At 37.1% G+C, this 25783-nt stretch overlaps 1 protein-coding gene across 4 annotated transcripts in view; it reads right to left on the bottom strand.

Annotated features, from left to right (window-relative positions):
• Positions 1-25783, bottom strand: part of ORC3 (origin recognition complex subunit 3) — a 68981-nt gene that overhangs the window by 36959 nt on the left and 6239 nt on the right. For 3 of the 4 annotated variants that reach the window (XM_005902894.2, XM_005902893.2, XM_070376614.1), the window contains exons 3-11: positions 23510-23607; positions 21464-21608; positions 16735-16839; positions 15470-15621; positions 13270-13403; positions 11466-11625; positions 10106-10219; positions 1526-1659; positions 1029-1092 (exon numbers count right to left, since the gene is read on the bottom strand). In XM_005902894.2, coding sequence (XP_005902956.1) covers positions 1029-1092; positions 1526-1659; positions 10106-10219; positions 11466-11625; positions 13270-13403; positions 15470-15621; positions 16735-16839; positions 21464-21608; positions 23510-23607 — 1106 coding nt within the window. The remainder of the gene's footprint in view (positions 1-1028; positions 1093-1525; positions 1660-10105; positions 10220-11465; positions 11626-13269; positions 13404-15469; positions 15622-16734; positions 16840-21463; positions 21609-23509; positions 23608-25783) is intronic. The other variant, XM_070376613.1, reaches the window with a different exon arrangement.

Genomic DNA, 25783 nt, shown 5'->3' on the forward strand with positions numbered 1-25783 from the left:
TTAAGAGGTGCAAACTACAATGTATAAAATAAATAAGCTACAAGGATATATTGTACAACAGGGAATATGGCCAATATTTTACAACTGTAAGTGGAGTGTAGCCTTTAAAATTATAAATTGCTGTAAGATGTACACCTGAAACTTATGTATATCAACTACATCACAATAAAGAAAGTTAATCTAAAAAATAATACAATGCCACTCTTTAGTAGTGATATAAAATGATTTCCAAGATTAAGAAAACAAAACAAAATACAAAATAGTGTATGTATTTATCTTCTGTAAGATAGGGGAATAAACCTTCAAAATATATATAATTACTTGTTACTTGTATATGTGGAAAATATCTAAAGACTAATACATAAGAAACTAGCAACACTGGCTATATCCAGGGAGGGTAAGTGGGTAGTAGAGGACTAAGGTGGGAGGGAGCCTTTTCACTGTATGTTATCTTTATCTTTGAATTATGTACCATGTCCAAGAATTACTTATTTAAGAAAGAAAACAACTCCCTCTTTTGATATTCCCCATGCTGTATAGTTAACTCATAATTTTCTAAGCTCATTACGTATTTCCTGGCACTTATATTATCAATATGTAATGATTTTTTTTTCCAAATCAAATCAGTATCCACTTAGCAGTGGGGCCCTAAGTTGAATGGCTTCTATTTCTGACAGCCCTTATAAGAACATTAAAATGAGACCACCTACAGATTCCAAAACCACTAAGTGGAAAAGAAAGTTGAGATCTGCAAGTGTTTCCAAAACAGACTACAGGAGAAACCTCATGTTCTAGCTTTTCCTTCTTGATTAAAAAAAAAAAAAAAGTCTTCCTCTAGAACTGAGGTTTTACATCAACTTTAACAATCACATTTCTATAGGATTATCAAGATCTAATACTTCACTATGCAAAGCATGTTAGAGTGTATAGTTATTTAAAAATAAACTCGGTAAATTTTTTGTGCATATTCTTCTTCATGAAGGGAAAAAAAAAGAATAAAACAGCAACAAATATATCCATATTCCTACCTTCAAAAATTTGTCACTGGTCAACAGTGCGACTTGCTTTTCTGAAGACTGCTTTTCCACATACCTAAAATTTTTACCACCGTATACACAAAAACAGAGAATGAAAAATTTAAATACTTGAATAGCATACAGAAATGAAGAACTACCTAGACTGGTGGCCACATTCTTTTATTTCTTTTCAAAAATAAATCCAAGTCATGGTCAAGTCCTTAAATCAGGTTCATTTCTTAGTCTAGGGGTCTAATATTAAACGAAGGTCATAAACTCCACAAACAGGAAATGTTACTTATAAAAAGTAACTAACAATACTGAAAATTATGCCCTCCTGCAAAAATATTTTTCTTTATGCCAAATGTCTCAATTAAAAACAAAAGTATTTTGCTCTAAATAAAAAAGTTCTTTTTCCTTTACCCACTTCAAAATTAAATGGCTCTGAGATCCCTTATTTTGCCCCAACTCTTTTACAAGATATACTAAATATGTACTTCTCTTTTTACCTTCTAAATGATGGAAGACGTCGGATGTTTTCACATTGATTAGCTGATAAAAAACGTATTCTTCTCTTGGCTTCTGGGAGATTACAGCACAGAACACTGAGCGGCTGGGAATAGAAATGTTCTAATAGAGAAAGCTGAAAGAAAAGTGAAGATTAAATATATTTGCTGTATTTGACAGTAAATCTCTTGCCCCGTGTCTCCTCAATATCAAGGTTTTTTTTTTTAAACAGCGAAAGTATTTATGGCACTGATATATTTAATAATGTCACAATAAAACTACAAACAATGCATAACTGGCTATATACCTAGAGTATTTTAGGGCTCCAATTTTGCGGACAAGGTCAGAAAATTGTAATCTCTGAAGTATAAACTGAAAGAAACGACCATAAGTGGATAGATCAGCCATCCGCAGAAGCTACTCATTTACAATAACAATAGTTGTGATGGAGGTGTGACTGTGGTGTGATCTAACAGTCTAACAGATGCTCAAATATTCCTAAGAAAATACCAACCTAAAATCAGTATAAAAACTGGTCTGCTAAATAAACAAAAATGCTACAATAGCAGAACTTTGCTTACTGACTAAAAAAATAAATAAATAACGAAAAATGAGGCATGTCCAAAGAAAGTGTATCTTTTAAAACTCAGTTTTGTCATGGAGGAAAAGACGGCACATATTTGGTATATACGTATAGTCCAGTAACTAGAGTTCTGTGGTCTCTCCAGTACAAGGGGGACTGATTTTCCAGCTTCTACCATAACTCGTAAGATGTATTTTACAAGACTACGCACATGTTAAAAACTCCTGACTCTAAGCAAGCTTCTCATGACCAGTTTGGTTTTTCTAGGTACCTTGTACCAAAGAGAGAGCTCCCTAAATAGTGAAGAAAACAAATTCTGGTCACTGGAAAACAGTAGTCCCCACCACAAATTAATAAATTAACATGCTAGCCTATATATTAGTCTTAAGGTGTTTGAGCTTGACCTTTCATGCATAAACCGATAATGAATTTTTGAGCCTGTAGAGCTGAAGACCAAATATCCAAGACTAAAGCAAATCCTCCAAAACAGTCCACTCTACAGGAGGTATAGGGCTATAAAGCAAAGGGGCAGCCTAAGTTGGAAACAAGTACAAAATAGAAAGAGACTGTTCATGCCAAGTACTACGTTATCGTTCCACATACTAACATAGTCTTCTTCCTTGCTTATATAGTTATATTAATGTGATTATATTTATTTCAATGTTAATACTACTTTTTAAACATGAGAAAAGTAAAAACCAAACACAATATAGGACTTGCTGGGGAGGAGGGCTGGAACTAAGTCACCTGAGTTGGAGGACAGCTGTAGATAAAACAAGAACCCAGTAATACTCAGCTATTTAGTTCAAGTGTGTTGTCAATATTTGGGTCAATTAACAAGCTGGTTACATCTACCTAATGAGGGAAGGACTTAAACATATAGTGATTATATGCCCTATTGCACCTTCTACAGAAATAAAGACTTACACATAGTATTTCCCACTGATGACTAAAATTTACATTCAAAGAACTATATTTTAAATATTCAAAACATGAAAATCATGGCATCCAGTCCCATCATTTCAAGGCAAACAGATGGGGAAACAGTGAAAACAGTGACAGACTTTATTTTCTTGGGCTCCAAAATCACTGCAGATGGTGACTGCAGACACTTGCTGCTTGGAAGAAAAGCTATGACAAACCTAGACAGCGTACTAAAAAGCAGAGACATTACTTGTTGACAAAGGTCCATATAGTCAAGCCTATGGTTTTTCCAGGAGTCAGGTATGGAGGTGAGAGCTGGACCATAAAGAAGGCTGAGCGCTTAAGAACTGATGCTTTTGAATTGTGTTGGAGAAGACTCTTGAGAGTCCCTAGATCAAACCAGTCAATACTAAAGGAAATCAATCCTGAATTTCACTGGAAGGACTTATGCTGAAGCTCCAATACTTTGGCCACCTGATGCAAAGAGCTGACTCATTAGAAAAGACCCTGATGCTGGGAAAGATTGAAAGCAGGAGGAGAAGGAGACTACAGAGGACGAGATGGTTGGATGGCATAACCGATTCCATGGACATGAGGTCTGAGCAAGCTCCAGGAGATGGTGAAGGACAGGGAGACCTGGCGTGCTGCAGTCCATGGGGTCACAAAGAGTAAAACACGACTGAGCAATGGAACAATTGATGATTAGGAAAACTGGACAAATGGGGTATTGAGATTCTGCTGTCTGATCCTGGCCAAGCTACTTAATCTAAGTCTCTTTCTCAAGTGCAAAACTGGAGATGATAATACATATCAATGGAGCAATGTTAATACTTAATACAGTACCTAACATAAATAATAACATAAATAATCAGGAACCTAAAAAATCATCTAATCAGATCCCTTCATGTTACAGATGAGAAAACTGAGACCCAGAAAGATTAAGTAACCTGGTTAATATTTTAATTATTAACAAATAATCTTTATTCACACTCATTTATTTCTATTTTTGGCTGCATTGGGTCTTCACTGCTGCACAGACTTTCCCTAGTTGCAGTGAGTGGGGCTATTCTCTAGTTGTCATGTGCAGGCGTCTCACTACGGCAGCTTCTCCTGTTGCAAACACAGGCACTAGGCACACAGGTTTCAGTAGTTGCAGCATGGGGGCTTAATACTCTCGTGGCATCTTCCCCAACCAGGGACCAAATTCGTGTCCCTAGCATTGGCAGGTGGGTTCTCAACCACTGGACCACCAGGAAAGCCCTAATATGGATTTTTTTTTCCACCCACTTTCTCAATTGTATGTGCGCATACAGTTTATCAGAGAAGGCAATGGCACCCCACTCCAGTACTTTTGCCTGGAAAATCCCATGGACGGAGGAGCCTGGTAGGCTGCAGTCCATGGGGTCGCTAGAGTCAGACATGACTGAGCAACTTCACTTTCACTTTTCACTTTCATGCATTGGAGAAAGAAATGGCAACCCACTCCAGTGTTCTTGCCTGGAGAATCCCAGGACGGGGAAGCCTGGTGGGCTGCCGTCTATGGGGTCGCACAGAGTTGGACACGACTGAAGTGACTTAGCAGCAGCAGCAGCATACAGTTTATATTTCCTTTTCCTTTGACTTCAGTCAAATATTCTCCTGTTGGCTTTCCTTACTGTTTCTAGTCTCCTTTTCTGTTGCTCACTCTTATAGTAAGCTTGCCTTAGGGGTCTGCTCTTAGTCCTTTCCTCACTCTTCTAGGTGATACTTCATTTTTATGACACAGCTTCAACCACCTACCTTTCAATGATAAATCCTAAGTGTTCTAGTCCAAATCTTTCTCTTGGGTACAAATTTTTATATCCAAAGTGCCCTAAATTTACCGTATATAGAAAGAAACATCCTTTTCTGACAAACGGGTTCTTGGCTTTATTTTAACACATACACTTAATAAAGGGTACCGAACTCCAAACCATCTGCTAAGCTAGAACCTGTGTGTATGTAAGATGCTCCTCTCCTACATATCCCATCAGCCACAAGATTCTGTCTCATCTTTGAATCTGTCTCCTTCTCCCTAGTCCCACCATCACTACCTTAGTATAGCCCTTCTCCTAACTTGTCTAGACTACTATGTTATGCTTAGTTGTGTCCAACTCTTTGCAAACTATGGACTGTAGCCTGCCAGGCTCCTCTGTCCATGCGATTCTCCAGGCAATAATTACTGGAGTGGGTAAACATTTCCTTCTCCAGGAGATCTTTCTAACCCAGGGATCAAACCTGGGTCTCCTGCATTGCAGGTGAGTTCTTTACCATCAGAGCCACCAGGGAAGTAGTACCCCTCCAACGGAGCTCTCTCCGTCTACTGTCACCTTTCCAACTTTGACCCAGCAAGCTCCTGTTCCTTAGGATACACTTCTGTTCTCTATGGAATCCCCAAGCATGTTTCTCTAGTAGCACTGACTACTCAAGAGCTGCAGTTCTACTTTTCTGCCTCCTTCAGTAAAGAATAAGCAATTTGAAGACAGAGATTTCTTTGTCCTCTGTATCTTCAGGGCTTAGCCCAGTGCTTGACTTAGATTCTCCATAAACACTTATGAAGTAAATAAACAAATGAATGAAATGAAATGAATGAGAGAAGTAAAATTAGAAAGTTGTTATATCTCAATTTCACCACTTCCCTGGTGGCTAAACTGGTAAAGAATCCACCTGCAATGCAGGAGACCTGGGTTTGATCCCTGGGTTGGGAAGATGCCCTGGAGAAGGGAAAGGCTACCCACTCCAGTATTCTGGTCTGGAGAATTCCATGGACTCTGGAGTCCATAGGGTTGGAAAGAGCTGGAGACGACTGAGCAACTTTCTAAATGGACTGGAATGGGTCAATTTAACTCAGATGACCGTTATATCTACTATTGTAGACAGGAATCCCTTAGAAGAAATGGAGTAGCCATCACGGTCAACAAGAGAGTCCGAAATGCAGAACTGGGATTCAATCTCAAGAACGACAGAATGATCTCTGTTCATTTCCAAGGCAAACCATTTAATATCACGGTGATCCAACCTATGCCCCAACCAGTAACGCTGAAGAAGCTGAAGTTGAACGGTTCTATGAAGACCTACAAGACCTTTTAAAACTAACACCCAAAAAAGATGTCCTTTTCATTATAGGGGACTGGAACGCAAAAGTAGGAAGTCAAGAAACACCTGCAGTAACAGGCAAATTTGGCCTTGGAATATGGAATGAAGTAGGGCAAAGGCTAATAGAGTTTTGCCAAGAGAATGCACTGCTCATAGCAAACACCCTCTTCCAACAACACAAGAGAAGACTCTACACATGGACATCACGAGATGGTCAACACAGAAATCAGATTGATTATATTCTTTGCAGCCAAAGATGCAGAAGCTTGGTATACAGTCAGCAAAAACAAGACTGGGAGCTGACTGTGGCTCAGATCATGAACTCCTTATTGCCAAATTCAGACTTAAATTGAAGAAAGTCGGGAAAACCACTAGACCATTCAGGTATGACCTAAATCAAATCCCTTATGATTATACAGTGGAAGTGAGAAATAGATTTAAGGGACTAGATCTGATAGATAGAATGCCTGAACTATGGACAGAGGTTTGTGACACTGTACAGGAGACAGGGATCAAGACCATTCCCATGGAAAAGAAATGCAAAAAAGCAAAATGGCTGTCTGGGGAGGCCTTACAAATAGCTGTGAAAAGAAAAGAAGCGAAAAGCAAACGAAAGATATAAGCATCTGAATGCAGAGTTCCAAAGAATAGCAAGGAGATAAGAAAGCCTTCCTTAGCAATCAATGCAAAGAAATAGAGGAAAACAACAGAATGGCAAAGACCAGAGATCGCTTCAAGAAAATTAGAGATACCAAGGGAACATTTCATGCAAAGATGGGCTCGATAAAGGACAGAAATGGTATGGACCTAACAGAAGCAGAAGATATTAAGAGGTGGCAAGAATACAAAGAACTGTACAAAAAAGAGCTTCATGACCCAGATAATCATGATGGTGTGATCACTCACCTAGAGCCACATATCTTGGAATGTGAAGTCAAGTGGGCCTTAGAAAGCATCACTACGAACAAAGCTAGTGGAGGTCATGGAATTCCAGTTGAGCTATTTCAAATCCTGAAAGCTGATGCTATGAAAGTGCTGCACTCAATATGCCCGCAAATTTGGAAAACTCAGCAGTGGCCACAGGACTGGAAAAGGTCAGTTTTCATTCCAACCCCAAAGAATGGCAATGCCAAAGAATGCTCAAACTACCGCACAATTGCACTCATCTCACACGCTAGTAAATGCTCAAAATTCTCCAAGCCAGGCTTCAGCAATATGTGAACTGTGAACTTCCAGATGTTCAAGCTGGTTTTAGAAAGGGCAGAGGAACCAGAGATCAAATTGTCGACATCCGCTGGATAACTGAAAAAGCAAGAGAGTTCCAGAAAAACATCTCTTTCTGTTTTATGACTATGCCAAAGCCTTTGACTGTGTGGATCAAACTGTGGAAAATTCTTCAAGAGATGGGAATACCAGACCACCTGATCTGCCTCTTGAGAAACCTGTATGCAGGTCAGGAAGCAACAGTTAGAACTGTGCATGGAACAACAGACTGGTTCCAAATAGGAAAAGGAGTATGTCAAGGCTGTATACTGTCACCTGCTTATGTGCAGGGTACATCATGAGAAACACTGGGCTGGAAGAAGCACAAGCTGGAATCAACATTGCAGAGAGAAATATCAATAACCTCAGATATGCAGATGACACCACCCTTATGGCAGAAAGTGAAGAGGAACTAAAAAGCCTCTTGATGAAAGTGAAAGAGGAGAGTGAAAAAGTTGGCTTAAAGCTCAACATTCAGAAAACTTACGATCATGGCATCTGGTTCCACCACTTCATGGGAAATAGATGGGGAAACAGTGGAAACAGTGTCAGACTTCATTTTTTGGGGCTCCAAAATCACTGCAGATGTTGACTGCAGCCATGAAATTAAAAGACCCTTACTCCTTGGAAGGAAAGTTATGACCAACCTAGATAGCATATTCAAAAGCAGAGAGATATTACTTTGCCAACAAAGGTCCGTCTAGTCAAGTCTATGGTTTTTCCAGTGATCATGTATGGATGTGAGAGTTGGACTGTGAAGAAAGCTGAGCGCTGAAGAATTGATGCTTTTGAATGTGGTGCTGGAGAAGACTCCTGAGAGTCCCTTGGACTCCAAGGAGATCTAACCAGTCCATCTAAAGGAGACCAGTCCTGGGTGTTCATTGGAAGGACTGATGCTAAAGCTGAAACTCCAATACTTTGGCTACCTCATGCGAAGAGTTGACTCATTGGAAAAGACCCTGATGCTTGGAGGGATTGGGGCAGGAGGAGAAGGGGACGACAGAGGATGAGATGGCTGGATGGCATCACTGACTTGATGGACATGAGTTTGAGTAAACTCCGGGAGGTGGTGATGAACAGAGAGGCCTGGAGTGCTGCGATTCATGGGGTCACAAAGAGTCAGACACGACTGAGTGACTGAAGTGAACTTAACTGAGCGACTTTTACTTTCTTTTCACTAAGGTAAATAATATTTTCTTGCTTTAAAATACTCTTTTTACAAAGTCAAAGTTGAAAAAACAAGACACATATTTGCCATAAGAGCTAATACTCTTATGTAATAAAACACTACTGTGTTTAATGTAAAAGAAGAATACATAAGAGAAAAGAAATAATTTGTAATCTTCAAGGCACTACATGAACATGAAATATCCTACTGTACTCTTGGGCTAAAGATTACTAATACATAGGTTTTAATGAACTTGACAAATAGCATGGGTTCACAACAATTACACTTTGTTAAGGTATTTTAGGTAATTGCCAAGAGAAGGAAGTATTATTAACTTTGAAATTACTGGGAATGGGGTCCGTTTTTAGATTAGGTGTTATTTAGACTAGGTTCATTAATTTTCTTCTGGCAAGTTATGAAACCTTAGTGAAAATGCATTCACAGTATACAGGAATAAATAAAATGAACACAAACACATGTGCAGGGCACTGCAAGCTACAGTCTATAGCCAATTTTTATATGACTCACGAACTATGACAGAGAAGGCAATGGCACCCCACTCCAGTACTCTTGCCTGGAAAATTCTATGGACAGAGGAGCCTGGTAGGCTGCAGTCCATAGGATTGTTAGGAGTCAGACAAGACTGAGTGAGTTCACTTTCACCTTTTCACTTTCATGCATGGAGAAGGACATGGCAACCCACTCCAGTGTTCTTGCCTGGAGAATCCCAGGCACGGGGGAGCCTGGTGGGCTGCCGTCTATGGCGGTCGCACAGAGTCAGACACGACTGAAGCAACTTAGCAGCAGCAGCAGCAGGAACTATGAATCATTTTTTATACCTTAAAAGGATTGTTTTAAAAATGTATTTATTTGACTATGTGGGGTCTCAGTTGTGGCATGTGGAATCTTCTTTGTACCATGCGGGATCTTCCGTTGAGATGCATGGACTCTCCAGTTGCAGCACACTGGCTCTCTACAGTGTGTGGGCTTAGTTGCTCCCAGGTGGGATCTAAGTTCCCCAACCAGGGATAAAACCCACATCTGCACTGCAAGGCAGATTCTTAACCGCTGGACTATCAGGGAAGTCCCAATATGGTTATGTTTAAAAAATAAGACATTCAACAGAGACCACATGTATCATGCAAAGCCAAAGATATTTAATATATAGCCCTTTAAAGAAAAACTTTGATGACCCTTTATATATATCATTTCTCGGGTAGAAAAGCCCATTAGTGCTCATCAGATTCTCAAAAAGTTAAGTCCTCCCCTCCTCCCCCACCAAATGGTTAAGAATCACTGGAAAGGAGAGAGGTCTTTTCAAGTTTTAATATTTGAATTAACATATTTTCTACATTTTGATGCAAGATAGCAAAGGATTCATTGAACACAGAATAATATAACTTGAATTTACTTATCCAGATCTTGTCATTTAAAATGTCTAATTATCACATTCAAAAGTCAGTCTGAAATAACACACAAATTTATTTAGAATCAGCTTGTGAACTTTCAAACCTACTAGTGTCTTCTTACCTGAAGTCCTTTTATAAAGTTTTGAATTGAGAAATCATGATATAAAAAGATGTTGGTCAGAATCTGCAACACTTTTTCACTTAGCTTAAATGGAAACTGAGTTGTAAGAAGAAGCTGAAAGAGAGAAAAGGAAGGCAGGACATACTCCGTTAGTCTTGACTCATCATAAACATCAAGTAAATAATGAGGCAAAAAATAATACTATAACACAGTACCTATGAAAGCTATACCAGTAGCTAGATTTTTTGTAGGACAAATATCAACCAAAACTTTAAAATAATTTATAAAACAGTAACAACAACACAAGTAGCTATTCATTCTACATCTTCAAATCAAAGATGTTCATCATCCTTCATTCGATTCCTAATTTGTAAAAGTTCTATTAAATTCTATCAAAAAATATCATCTATACAATCTCTTTTCTCCCATTAGAAGTCACTGAAGAAGCTGTAGGCTGTGGCAATTTTTATTATTTGATAAGATTTCTTTTTCATCTATGCACAGTAATGAAGAGTAATGCATTATGTACTATTGAATGAGAAACCTAAAATTAAGAGGTGTCTATTTAAAAAATATTAAATTGGTAAATTTGTATCAGTCAGCTAATTTTCAGTGGCTACACTGAAGATTTAAAATCTGAAAATGAAGTCATACTAGGCTTTTCAAACTGAAGCAGAGTTACAGAAGGCCAACTGAATTTGGTCACAACTAAGCAACTTTAAATACTGTAGCTGGAAAAATTTCCAGCTGTCAATGGATACCACCTTTAAAGGGAAAAAATGTCAAAGTGATTATTAAATAAGTGGAATGTCATTATTAGTTTAAATTACACAGCAGTACAAAGCACATCTTCAAGGAGCTGAGTTCAGCAACAATTCACAGAAGGTCAATACTAAAGTAGAGTATTTCCACTTAGGTAGAAACACAGAGCTAAGGTCTGGGAATACCTTAGTACTTACTTTTTGTCATGAGCAGCATGACAGGAAAGAGTCCATAAAAACTCCAAATCATTTAACATAAAATGTAGTGTCAAAACATTGCTAGTTACTAGGGAGTCATTAAATTTTGTAAAAATTTATTTAAAAAACCTGTAATTTTCCATTGAGTAATGACTAGTTAATAGGGTTAATAGGTAGGTAGATATAGAAAGATATGATTACTTTTTCCATAAAGCTTATATTTTAAGTGAAAAGGCCAAACTATACATTATAAAATAAATAAAAGTACAAAAATATGTGTAGGAACATATACAATATCATAGCGAGAGATCCAGAAATTTATCACTAACGTTTATATTTATAGTCTATTCTTGGAAGTTTTCTTTTCATCCTATTGCACTGGTACAATTTTTTCTTTTTACCTTATCAAGTACTGTAGTCAGGTGCTCCTTACAAGACAAAGACTGGAACAGTTCTATACACAATAGAGATGATACTGCATGAGGAAGCAGCCGATGGATGACAACAGGAGATGTAGCAATTCCAAAAATGAGTATTAGTGGAAATTCATGTAGATGTTGACTGGTTTTCAAAGGAAGTTACAAAAATTCAAAGTCTTTAGCAAATATATTTCAATACATCATATTTTAAAATAAGACAACCTTTGTTTAATGCCTACTTTATAACACAATGCTAAGGAAGATCATTCTAAATAATAAAAAGTGTTAGGTCACTCATTTTCCTCTGTTACGGCAGCACAGAATTAGCTATTTCCCGGACATTTTAGCTCTGAAATCAATCTATTTAATAGATTAGCAATAAGAACATGGTGGTCCAGAAAGGCCGAGTGCTTCCCTCTTAGGTTATACAAAATCAGTGTTAAAAGAAGTGTCAGATACTATTCAAACTCTCATCCAAAGTTTGAGCCATACCTACAGTCTTCCTCATGGTTAGACATCTAGCCTAACAGTTCAGTCACACGAAGCTCACTAATTTATGGACATTTCTCCACACTATGTCAATCCCGCCATAATAGCTAAGCTTTAGGAAAATTTTCTTAAAAACATGTAAGATATTTTTAATGGACATAATTTAAAAATGTTACATCCTTTCCCTGCATTCTTAACTCAAACTTACTGAACATGATTTATTCTTAGCATTACCAGTATGAACACAAATGACTTCCACAGACTAAAGCAGCAATATTCCTTAGAGCTACTGCAGATCAGAGCCCTCTGTATTGTGGCGGATGATTTTGTTTGTTCCCTCATAATAGGTACGGCTTCTCAGTATTCTACCGGTGTGCAGGTCTACTTTCATAGTATAAAGTACTTGCACTCTATTACTGCTTAAGTTTTTCTTTCTTACTTTCAATAGTAAAAGCAGTCACAAGTCTGAGTTCCAAAAAGTATAGCTTTTATATCACTATTCTGTACTGTGCATTTTTTCAGCATGTTAAATCTGTTCAATGTCAACATTAAGAGAAGTCTTAAGAATCTGGAAATCTTAGTTTCAAATGGGGGCGGGGAAGGACTATCAAAGTAAGAATTGTATTAATATTAGTAGATTCTCACACAATATAGGTTTAGGCAAATGTAGCCATAACTATTAAGCAAGTTAAGATACAGAAGATGCCAATATAAATTACATAAAAAAAATGTACCATGAGAAAAGCATGTCACTGGGTTTTTAAATAGGGTTATTTATTTTAATTTCAAGTCTCACAGGATTGTCTTGAAGTTCAGGTAAGGTCATACAAGTTGTTTCTCATTAGAAATCCATATAAAATAATGTTATTTTTAAAAAATTTCTTGCTCAGTAGAGACATATGTAACTCAGACCTTCTAAGTGGATAGGCATCAGAAAATAAGACACAAGAAGAATAGCTCAACCTGGAGTAGCTTATCTGTCTAGTGGGCAAGTAAGAAACAGACAACCTTGGGAGAGAAACTACATTTCATTCTGCTTTCTCATTCTAATTAAAAACTGGCTAACTTATCTTTTGAGTCTAATTTTGGGATCAAAAAGCACATGAAAATCTGATAGGTGGTTTTAAACATTCAATTTTATAAACACTTTGAAACCATCCTGGTTTCAATCTTTTAGCATCAAAATGAAGATTAAACTGCTATGCATTTTCTCTGCAAAAGGTTGTTTTTTGAGTTAAAAATTATATGTCTTCTTAATAAAAAATTTTGTGAAAAAGCCAGAAGATACACCATCTACCTGCTGATAATTATAAAATCTTGGAGTACTTTTGTGGTGAAGCTTTCCATATCCTTTAGGATAAGCACAACAGGAGGAGACTGCCACTGGCTGGAAGAAGTTCTCTTTTTTCTTGGCATTTTGGGGTCTGTCTTCTTTCGAGCCGTGGTGGAAAGAAAGAGTTAAAATTAAAAGTAAGCTTTACCACCCAAACAATGCTATAATGCCACAAGTTGATATATTGTTCTTCATATTTCACAGTAACATTATTTCTTTTATTTCTCCCACAAAATAAAGAGAAATTCATTCCAACAGTTATTAGCAGAATCATTCTGTGTCTGACATGGGAATAATAACCAAGAAGAAAAAAATTCATAAAATCTATAACTCATATGAAATATTTATATTTTCTTCTATTTGAGAAAATGACAGGAAAAGCATGGGGAGAAGGCAATATTTTCTATAAAATTGATTTTTCTGTTCATAGAATGTTATATTTTGCTTTAAGGGGAGAACCAGTGTTTCTAGTTAAAAACTGTAATGAGTAACACTACTTGCTGTTCCACTACTGTGAAATTTCAAGTTGAAAAACATATTAAATATTATCTGATCCAATCCCAACTTTTAAAGATTTCTGACCTAAATCTCAGGCAGTATCTGATTTCCAGAAACAAACTTTGGATCAAATTAACATATTCTGGTAAGCATTAGAATCAGTTTAATCTCTATATAAAGCAAAACAAACTTCATTTATGATGACTTCAGCAAATACATTCAGCAGAAAATGTGACTTCAGTAACTTTTCCCATACTATCTGGCTACAACAGCATCATAAACTAAGACTGTGGTTTTTATGGTGCAGTTACTCATGAATCATCTAGGTTATTCAGTTTCACCAGAGATGTCATGGTAGAATGAAACTTCTATTTATATTATCTGCCTGTTAAACATACTTCACTTACAGAGCATTTATTCGTTGAGAACTCCAAACATGGAACACATGAGATTTATACATGTATACATTATGTATGTGTATATATATATATCTGTGTGTGTACCTACTGATGAAAAGTGAAAAAGGAGAGTGAAAAAGCTGACTTAAAACTCAACATTCAAAAAACGAAGATCATGGCATCAGGTCCCATAACTTCATGGCCAATAGATGGGGAACAATGAAAAGAGTGAGAGACTTTATTTTTATGGGCTCCAAAATCACTGCAGATGGTGACTGCAGCCATGAAATTAAAAGACACTTGCTCCTTGGAAGAAAGGTTATGACCAACCTAGACAGCATATTAAAAAACAGAGACACTACTTTGCCAATAAAGGTCCATCTAGTTAAAGCTATGGTTTTTCCAGTGGTCATGTATGGATGTGAGAGTTGGACTGTGAAGAAAGCTGAGCACCAAAGAATTGATGCTTTTGAACTGTGGTGTTGGAGAAGACTCTAGAGAGTCCCTTGGACTGCAAGGAGATCCAACCAGTCCATCTTAAAGGAAATCAGTCCTGAATATTCACTGGAAGGACTGATGCTGAAGCTCAAATGCCAATACTTTGGCCACCTGATACAAAGAACTAACTCATTGCAAAAGGCCCTGATACTGGGAAAGATTGAGGGCAGGAGGAGAAGGGGACACGGAGGATCAGATGGTTGGATGACATCACCAACTTGATTGACATGAGTTTAAGCAAGCTCCAGGAGTTAGTGATGGACAGGGAAGCCTGGCGTGCTGCAGTCCATGGAGTCACAAAGAATTGGACACGACTGAGTGAATGAACTCAACTGAATATATACATATATGACTATTCCTCATCAAACAATGGGTACTGAAAGCATGGTTCTACTGCACCAAAGTAAACGAGGAACCCAAGAGATAATATATTAAAGTTATAGCCATTGTCATAGAGATAGAATCTGCAGCAGAACAAATTCCTGATGCTGTCTTGACATTAGATAACATTCTCCCACAAATAAAATGACCCTGTAAAAAACTAAACACTTCCCAGGAACTAGGTTGCATACCAATAAAAGAAAACTTTTAGATTCTAGTAACCTTAGGAAAAATAAGTAGCTACTACTAAATTAGCTACCTAGTGCTGCATAAACATATCCTTATTAGATGAAAACAGTACTAAGTTCACTGTAATTCCAAGCCTCTTCAATCATACGCCAATTTCTTGGCAAAAAAAAAAAAAAAAAAAATTGTCAGTTTACATTTACCTGTGTGACACTCATATACCAAGCGGAAAGAGAATCCATTGAATAATGCACATTTTTCTGGATGACCTGAACACTTTCTTTTTCTTTGGATTGCACATCTACTTTACAGTCCACCAACTGTGAGACCAGCTTTTGCAAAAAATGTTTCATATCTATAGAACATAAAACATAAGAAAGAATATTCCCTTAAAACAAATCTAAGACTTTTTGATCACTATCTCAGTAGAACGTGTTTTCCTACACTTAATATTAACATAACACTTAACGTATTAACTATTAAGGTTCATTAGTATTCTCTCCTTAATATTTAAATTTTATTAATTCAGACTAATACTAGGACAAAGTTTGTATTTATTTATTGTAATAAAAGTGTTACCTAAGCAAATGTGTAAACATGAAAACTACAAATTATATTAAGAATAATATACATTTAAATTACACTGGACAGCAAAAGGTTTTTAAGGCCCCTAAAAAGAGATCAATATTATTTACATAAGTTATTTTACTGATTAAACTCTTCCTTATAATCATCTTTTTTATTTTTTGGTGGCCATGCTATGCGACATGTGGGACCTTAGTTCTCTGACCAGGGATCAATCTTGTGCCCCCTCCATTGGAAGTGTGCAGTCTTAAACAATGGACTGCCAGTGAAATCCCTATAGTCATTTTAAAGATGTCCCAAGGACTTTTATTTAATTTCAAATAGTATATGAACATGAATATAACCACTTAAGCCCTTTTGTCAGTCCAAATCTAAGCACATCTGACTCTGTTAGTGTCCACATTCATGATTTAATGGCTCCATCGAGATTAGCTCTGGCAATGGACTATTTTTTTTGACCATGGTGGTCTTTCAAAGTGGAATGATACAATGATTTGAGGCTGTAAATATGAGCCTATTTATGTAGTCTCTTCTCGGTTGGGCTAAATAAAAAGTTCCTCAGTCCTCAATTCTCAACTTCCTATTCCAAACTGCCCAATTTTTTAAAATTTTACTGGCTTCAGGAACACATCTTGGGAAGTGCCTGAACTATCACTGGTAGTGAAGCTGATATGGTAGGGGTGGGGCAAGAATAAACTGAACAAAAGTGGTCAAGAGTCTTGCAAACGTCAAGATTACTCTGAGAGGCACTTAAAAAACCTCATCCTGCCAAAAGTGTAGTGCCACACTGTTCCCACAAATAAAGAGGATAATTAAAGCGAGAAAAGAAAAGGATGGAAATTTGTAACATCTTATCAAGGCTGTTAGAGCATTTATACTTTACCTGGACAATCTTTAGCTTGCAATGAGACTACATAAGGAGTGACATTATTCTGAAGGACTTCTGTTAGACTTCTGAGTGTTAAATCATGATCTGTTACATTCACACCTATGGGATAATAAACCAATATTATACCATCATTTTTATCATTAATAATTTAACAATAAGAAAAGCAACTTTACATGCCAAGTGAATTACTAAGTAAAACATTTTCAAAACATGATTAATAATAGAAAATAAGAAAATATACTGCATAAATGAAAAGATCTCCATTACAAACACATACAAAGAGGCAGGCACTATACCTGTCAGGGAAGGTATTTAACACAACTTTTCTTTAAGAAAAAAAAAAAAAACTACTGGGGATGTGTAATGACCCGTGAAAACATCTTAGGAGGAATTTCAAACTCATAAAGAGCTTTTAAAATAATCATTCAAAAATAAGGCCCTTAGTGTGACCCTAACTTAACAACTGAGGAGAATCCAAACATTAATACTATTAAATGATCATAGCAAAATACAAAAGGTAAGTCATGCTAAGTTGATTTTTGAGGGAACAGTCTAAAACTAAATTAAAACTTTAGGCTCTTTAAGAATTTATTGTATCCCTGGGTCTCATTTCCACAAATCAGTTTTGGTGCTCTGCATGCAGTTATCAGAGCTGACTGGCCACTTCCCCACTAAAAAAATTCTATCTACTGATAAGCTCCCTAACGTCACAATCTGTGATTTCTAGATGGTGCCTTGATGCTTAGGCAGTTTCCGATAGCAGACATTGGGTAACAGCTTGAGACTTGCTACTATAAAACTTTAACTGCTTGAAAACTGCTACTGGAAACATGATAACCAACACTGTCTTTAACTGGAAAAATGTTCTCCTCAGACCCCTGACTTTATCAAACAACCATGTATCAGGCAAATAGATCCAAGGGATTAGATCTGAGAGCGCCTGAAGAACTATGGATGGAGATTCCTAACACTGTACAGGAGGTGGTGATCAAAACCATATCCAAGAAAAAAACATAAAAGGCAAAGTGGCTATCTAAGGAGGGCTTCCAAATAGCTGAGAAAACAAGAGATGCAAAAGGCAAAGGACAAAAGGAAGATAAACCCATCTGAATACAGAGTTCCAAAGAACAGCAAGGAGGGATAAGAAAGCCTTCCTAAATGATCAATGTAAAGAAACAGAGGAAAAGAATAGAATGGGAAAGACTAGAGATCTCTTCAAAAAAATTAGAGACACTTCAGAAAACTAAGATCATGGCATCTGGTCCCATCACTTCATGGCAAATAGATGGGGAAACAGTGGAAACAGTGTCCGACTTTATTTTTGGGGGCTCCAAAATCACTGCAGATGGTGATTGCAGCCATGAAATTAAAAGACGCTTACTCCTTGGAAGGAAAGTTATGACCAACCTAGACAGCATATTCAAAAGCAGAGACATTACTTTGCCAACAAAGGTCTGTCTAGTCAAGTCTATGGTTTTTCCAGTGGTCATGTATGGATGTGAGAGTTGGACTGTGAAGAAAGCTGAGTGCTGAAGAATTGATGCTTTTGAACTGTGGTGTTGGAGAAGACTCTTGAGAGTCCCTTGGACTACAAGGAAATCCAACCAGTCCATTCTAAAGGAGATCAGTCCTGGGTGTTCTTTGGAAGGACTGATGCTAAAGCTGAAACTCCAATACTTTGGCTACCTCATGCGAAGAGTTGACTCATTGGAAAAGACCCTGATGCTGGGAGGGATTGGGGGCAGGAGGAGAAGGGGACAACAGAGGATGAGATGGCTGGATGGCATCACTGACTCAATGGACATGAGTTTGGATGAACTCCACAAGTTGGTGATGGACAGGGAGGCCTGGCGTGCTACAATTCATGGGGTCACAAAGAGTCGGACATGACCGAGTGACTGAACTGAACTGAAGAAAATTTTTCATGCAAAGATGAGCACAATAAAGGACAGGAACGGTATGGACCTAACAGAAACAGAAGATATTAAGAAGAGGTGGCAAGAATACACAGAAGAACTATACAAAAGAGATCTTAATGACCCAGATAACCATGATGGTGTGATCACTCACCTAGACTCGGATATCCTGGAGTACAAAGTTAAGTGGCCCTTAGGAAGCATCACTACAAAGCTAGTGGAGGTGATGGAATTCCAGCTAAGCTATTTCAAATCCTAAAAGATGATGCTGTTAAAAGTGCTGCACTCAATATGCCAGCAAATTTGGAAAACTCAGCAGTGCCCACAGGACTAGAAAAGGTCAGTTTTCATTCTAACCTCAAGAAAGGCAATGCCAAAGTATGTTCAAACCACTGCACAATGGCACACATTTCCCATGCTAGCAAAGTAATGCTCAAAATTTTCCAAGCTAGGCTTCAACAGTTTACAAATCGAGAACTTCCAGATGTTCAAGCTGGATTTGGAAAAGGCAGAAGAACCAAAGATCAAATTGCAACCATCTGCTGGATCACAGAAAAAGCAAGAGATTTCCAGAAAAACATCTATTTCTTTTTTATGGACTATGCTAAAGCCTTTGACTGTGTGGATCACAACAAACTGTGGCAAATTCTTCAAGAAATGGGAATACCAGACCACCTGACCTGCCTCCAGAGAAACCTGTATGCAGGTGAAGCAACAATTAGAATCAGATGTGGAACAACTGACAGGTTCCAAATTGGGAAAGGAGTACATCAAGGCAGTATACTGTCATCCTGCTTATTTAATTTATATGCAGAGTATATCATGCGAAATGCTGGGCTGGATGAAGTACAAGCTGGAATCAAGATTGATGGGAGAAACATCAATAACCTCAGATATGCAGATGACACTACCCTTATGGCAGAAAGCAAAGAGGTACTAAAGAGCCTCTTTGTGAAAGTTAAAGAGTAGAGTGAAAAGGCTGGTTTAAAACTCAATATTCAGAAAACTAAGATCATGGCATCCGGTCCCATCACTTCATGGGGAAACGGTGGAAACAGTGAGAGATTTTTCTTCTTCCAAAATCACTGCAGGTGGTGACTGCAACCATGAAATTAAAAGATACTTGCTCCTTGGAAGAAAAGCTATACAAACCTAGACAGAACACTAAAAAGCAGAGACATTACTTTGCCGACAAAGGTTCATATAGTCACAGCTATAGTTTTTCCAGTAGTCATGTACAGATGTGAGAGTTGGAACATAAAGAAGGCTGAGTGCCAAAGAATTGATGCTTTTGAACTGTAGTGTTGGAAAAGTCTCATGAGAATCCCTTGGACTACAAGGGGATCAAACCAGTCAATCCTAAAGGCAATCAGTCCTGAATATTCACTGGAAGGACTGATGCTGAAGCTCCAATACTTTGGCTACCTGACGCAAAGAGCTGACTTATTAGAAAAGACCCTGATGCTGGGAAAGATTGAGGGCAGGAGGAGAAGGGGAGGACAGAGGATGAGATGGCTGGATGGCATCACCTACTCAATGGACACGAGTTTAAGCAAGCTCCAGGAGATGGTGAAGGAAAGGGAAGCCTGGCAGGCTGCAGTCCATGGGGTCACTAAGAGTTGGACACAGGTGAGTGACTGAACAACAATAGCCATCTATCAGGCTGTATAACCTGGCAGGAGAGAAACTAAAACCCCGACAGTACAGGCCAGCCATCACTAGGTCTCTGTTTCTCATCAGTAAATGGAAGGGGTTTAAAACTAAAACTGCACTGAAAAACTGGTCCACAGCATTACAACAACCATTCGCTGGAGTTTTGTTACTGAGTGGTCCTGGGATTGGCAATATGGGCATCAGCTGGACACTTGTTAGAAATGACCAAGCTTAAATAACCAGCAAATAAGTCTGGCCCCACCCTATACTTATTAATGAAAATCTGTGTTTACTAAGATCCCTGGAGATTATTTATAGGCTCATTAAAGTTTGAGAGGTATTGCCCTGAATATCAGGAAGAATATTTAGGTAATGAACAGTGTTAGAGGCAGTATTAAATAACAGAATTAATTTCTTATCTGAAAGCTCACTAATATAAATACCTTGAATAAATAATAAATTGGAAATACAATGAAAAGTATGTTTGGAATACTCTTAAATGTATTGGAATTTAAGTTGGAATCCAAATAAATCCAACTTTCCTTTCAAAGGAATGAAGAAAATTTGCTAATATTCCAAAGAATTTTTTCCAATATCCTGCATTCCAGATGTTTAATTAAAATGAGATATTAGTGATGGATACTTAAGCACCTAAAAAATTTACAATCTGCAGTCTGAAAGTAACATACATATTTCATCCAACCTCCCCCTCCAAACAGTTAATATTAACACAATATTACAATACAAAATTTTTAAAAATAAGCACAGGGAAATAAAATTAAGGTCAGAGTAATTTCACTAAAGATACGACTTAAAAAGCAAAAGTCACATCTATCAATATACTGATAGTTTATCACTGAATTTAAATCTCATATTAAAATAACTAATGAAGAAAGAGTAATAGTAATACAAATTTATTGCCCCTTCATTTTTCTAACAAAAAGGTGAGGAGGGTACTAACTAAACCTTGGTCAATTTAATTTACAGATGTATGATTAATGTAAGAACACTTAATTGGTTTTCAAAGTATGCAAATTTTGATCAATGTAATTACGCAAATGAAAAAGACAAAACAAATTTATCAGAACAGGTGATTCCATACTATTCTCAACAACAAAACCACTATTTACGAAAAAACAAACACACATTTGTACCTAGAACAAGAGCAGCAGTTGGAATTTCTCTGAGTTTTATTTCACAGCTCCAGTCTTTAGAATTCTTCCAGAGCCCAGAATGAGATGTTTGCAGAAATTCAACGAGACTGTCAAATAGGTTTTTATTTAATTCCTCCTGTAGTCTCTACAAAGAAAACACAAAACTTCACAAATTATTTTTAGCAGCAATCTGATACATCTTTCCAAATCTGAGAAAGAAAACTATCATAATTTCAATTCCAAAGATCACATGTAAAATGATTATTAGATGAAATTTAAATTTTTTTTCCTTAAATATCCAGTGAATATCCAGTGTTTGGGATTCTTTCCTTTAAAAAATCTCATTTATTTATTCAACAAGGCTTTTCTAATCACCTTACAAATGAAAAAATCTCTTCCCTAAGAAAAGAGAAGAACTGAGATAGAACACTTACAATTAAATTAAAATACACTGTTCCAATATTGTTGTAGCAATCTATGCAAAAAGAAGGACCATCCAACTTAAGCTGAGCAGGTAATATAATTGAGCCAAAGCACGGAGCAGGTGATGCAGGAGGTGATGGATGAAAAAAAATGAAGAAGGAATGGGAATGGACAATGGAGAAGGCAAACAAGGAAGAAAGCACCAATCATCTGCGGAATCAAAGACATAGCTAAACATAAAGAACATGAGAAGTGGCCAGGAATGAGACTGGACAAAACACTCAAGGGACTAGACCAAGGAAATATATATCTGAAATTGAAGCATTAGGATTTTGTCCTGTGGGGAGAACCATTAAAGGGATTTGGAGCAGAGGTATGATTAAATCGGGGTTAAGAAGGGTTAATCTGTGAAGGCCAGATTAGACGGGATCATAGGAGCTATTCTGGTAGTGGGGCTGGAAAACCCCTGTAGCCTGGCATAGGGCTGGATCTGCCCCACAGGATTTGGCCAATGGTGGCATAGGGACAAGCGACAGACCTGAAGGGTTTGACATCAGAGGCAGGGACATCAGTTAAGAGGATATGATGACAATTTATTAGGACCATTTAGATTTTTTAATTGGAGAAGAAAATGGCAACCCACTCCAGTGTTCTTGCTTGGAGAATCCCAGGGACGGGGGAGCCTGGTGGGCTGTCGTCTCTGGGGTCACACAGAGTCGGACACGACTGAAGTGATTTAGCATTTTTAAACTAGAAACCATAAATCCAAACTGCTTCAAGGGTCCCACAGAATACAGCAAGGAGCAAAGCCATCAGGTGGAAAGCAATAGAGGGTGGTGGGAAGCAGTAATAAACTGGAAGTACATAACTCTGCCCCCTAAAGACACAAAAGAACAAGAAATACAATCCTGTGTGGTCGAACAAAACAAGTCCCCTCAAGATGCTGGTCTCACATCTACAAATCTGCTATGGTGGAGAAACTTTTCAGAGCTGAAATATTAAGAACATGGCAACTGAAAAGGGGGATGAGAGAATGAAGTAGTTTAGAATTAGCTTGATTTCTTAAATGTGTAACTGAATGGATAATTTAAAAAGTGCCACTATTTACACTGAAACATGTGTATTACCATATGTAAAACAGATGACCAGTGCTAGTTCAATGCATGAAGCAACGCACTCAAAGCCAGCGCTTTGGGACAACCCAGAGGAATAGGATGGGGAGGGAGGTGGGACAGGGGGTTGGGATGGGGGACACATGTATACCCATGGCTGATTCATGTCGCTGTATGGCAAAAACCACCACAATATTGGAAAGTAATTACCTTCTAATTAAATTAATTAAAAAAATAAAAAGAGTGCCACTATTTAGAAGTAGTGACGATATGAAAAGGGCCTATGCACTAGGAGCCACCACTGTAAACATATGTCCCAATACCTGAAGCTAGGCTTAATACTTGAAACAAGGGTGTTGTGGTTGTTTTAGGATACACATATTATGCTTAACCAAGATTAACTATATGTCATCAATATTCTTATAAATTGGTAGAAAATGGGAAGCCAACAAACATGAGAGGTATGATATTAAAGAAACGTTATTTATTTTAAAAAATAAAAGGGATTCACCTCAGTTTCAGATTTCATCTGCTGCCATATTAACTGGTAAGTTTCAAAGCGAAGCTTACTGTCCTCGGATGCATTTTTCCCTTTATTAAAATAGTCCTCTAAAAACACAGAAAGAAATCAGTCAGTTTCTTTTTTACATGGTAACACTTAGGAAATCTCTGTGCAAAATCACACAAGAAGTGACAGGATTGAATTTTTTAATAAACATCAGAAATATATATATTTTATATGTAACATTCAGTATCCTTTATATTTAATTTTATTTATATCTATATTTTTACTATACTAATGGTATTTGTAAGTTCAAAAATCTTTTTAATTTTGATTGTATTTCTATCATTTTTTAAAAATTTCTAATAGTTTATTTAATGGTTTTGGTTTGAGGTACATACATCTAGTATTAATGTATTTTCTCTATTTGCTCTTACAAGGTTCTGTATACTTCACATATTTGAACTCTCCTTTAATAAGTGATTCTCATTCATTTATTCTCCTTTACTAAATGATTCTCATTAATTCTTCTGCTACTATTCTTTTTCTTTTTCTATTTTCTTTTTTTTCTTTTTCTATTTTCATTCATTTAATTCTCATTCATTTAACTGCTACTATTCTTATTCTTTGTTCAACTGAAATAGTATAGCAGTCTTTTATTTAGTCTGCATTTTACATCCTTCTTGAATGTTTTCCTCTACGTGGTTAGCCATTTATCAACACACTATTTATTGCAACAGTTTTCAAACTCTTTAAACCATGATCCATACTAAGGAACACATTTACATCCTATACATGTACATCTATGAAAAACAAAAATCCTAAAGAAGTACTTTTCATTTTCATGTGATAGCAAACGTTTTCCAACCTGTTTTTAAAACTGTCAGGACCCACTGAATTAATTTCATGACTCACACTTGGGTTGCAAACTTTCAGTTTAAAAAATACTCATTTATTGAATAATCCATCCTTGCTCCCACCAATGTAAGATGCCCTTATGGTCTGAATACTTACAAATACACTTGAAACTGTTTTTGAACTTCTTTTGTTCTACCAAATCCAACTCTACTCCCGTACCAATTCTGACTCTTTTAATTATTGTAGCTGTGTAGTACATTCTAATATCAAATAGATTCAGCTTCTTCCTACTACCATCAAACATTATTCTCTTTCAAAAAAATTTAAGACATTCTTTCAAATTAATTTTGTCACTTCTCAAAACCAATTATACTGGTGTTTGACTGGATGAACTAAAATCTGTAGACGACTAGGGAAGAAGTGACTAAAAAAAATTCTAAAGAAGTGACTAAAAAAAATTCTAAAGAAGTGACTAAAAAATGCTAAAAAAAATTCACATCTCCAAATACTACAGGTCTCTTTTTTAATATTCGAATATGTAAAGTAGTCAAATATTTTATATGCCTTATAGTTTTCCACTTCTCTTCATATTTCCTGTTTACTGATAGATATTGCAACAGCTAGAAGTGTCATGGTATTAAAAAATAATTGGGAAAGTACATATTTTTTTCTGATTTCACTGAGATGCTGCTAGTATCCTCTGAACAAGTTTTAAAGTTAATTGATAGTTTGGAATAGAAATTTTCTTTCAAGTTTAGGAACTCTTCCTTCTAATTGTTACTCAGTTTTTGATAAGTACTGATTTTTAAAATTTATCAAAAGCCTTAGAATATACTGAAGTCATCATATGGTAAAGGATAGACAAGGTTATAGAATAAAAATGCAAACCAAATAAAAGCAAGAAGATACATTGCTGCTAAGTCACTTCAGTCGTATCCGACTCTGTGCGACCCCATATTTGGGGAGCTGCCCGTGAGAACGGGGTCCTTTGTCCGAAGGACACAGCTCTGGGAGCTGCCTCAGTCCTTGAGGGTTTGCTTGCAAACACAGCTCTCTGTCCCGCCGCCCCAGAGATCAGGCGCTTACACAGCTCTCTGTCCCGCCACCCCAGAGATTAGGCGCTTATTTACTGCAGACACCTAGAGTTCTGTGCAAACTTCTCACGCACAGAGAGATGTTATCTGGTGTAAGAAATAATAACAGGGTGCCATTCCCATGCTCTCAAGATTTCTTGTGACTGTCTGTAAGATGTATAGGTCAACCAAGAAAAAATGTCAACTGTCTTGTCTTTCTCACGCTTTTCTGTATAAAACTTGGTGTCAGACTGCGTCCATTCGTGGAGATGTGTCTGAACCTCTCGACCCCATCTTTGTTGTAGTCTCTTGCTTTAGTTTCTTTTCTCAGCCCCGCCTTGCACGTTCTCGG

Source organism: Bos mutus, chromosome 9 (assembly GCF_027580195.1).
Source record: "Bos mutus isolate GX-2022 chromosome 9, NWIPB_WYAK_1.1, whole genome shotgun sequence".
Lineage (NCBI taxonomy): Eukaryota > Metazoa > Chordata > Mammalia > Artiodactyla > Bovidae > Bos > Bos mutus.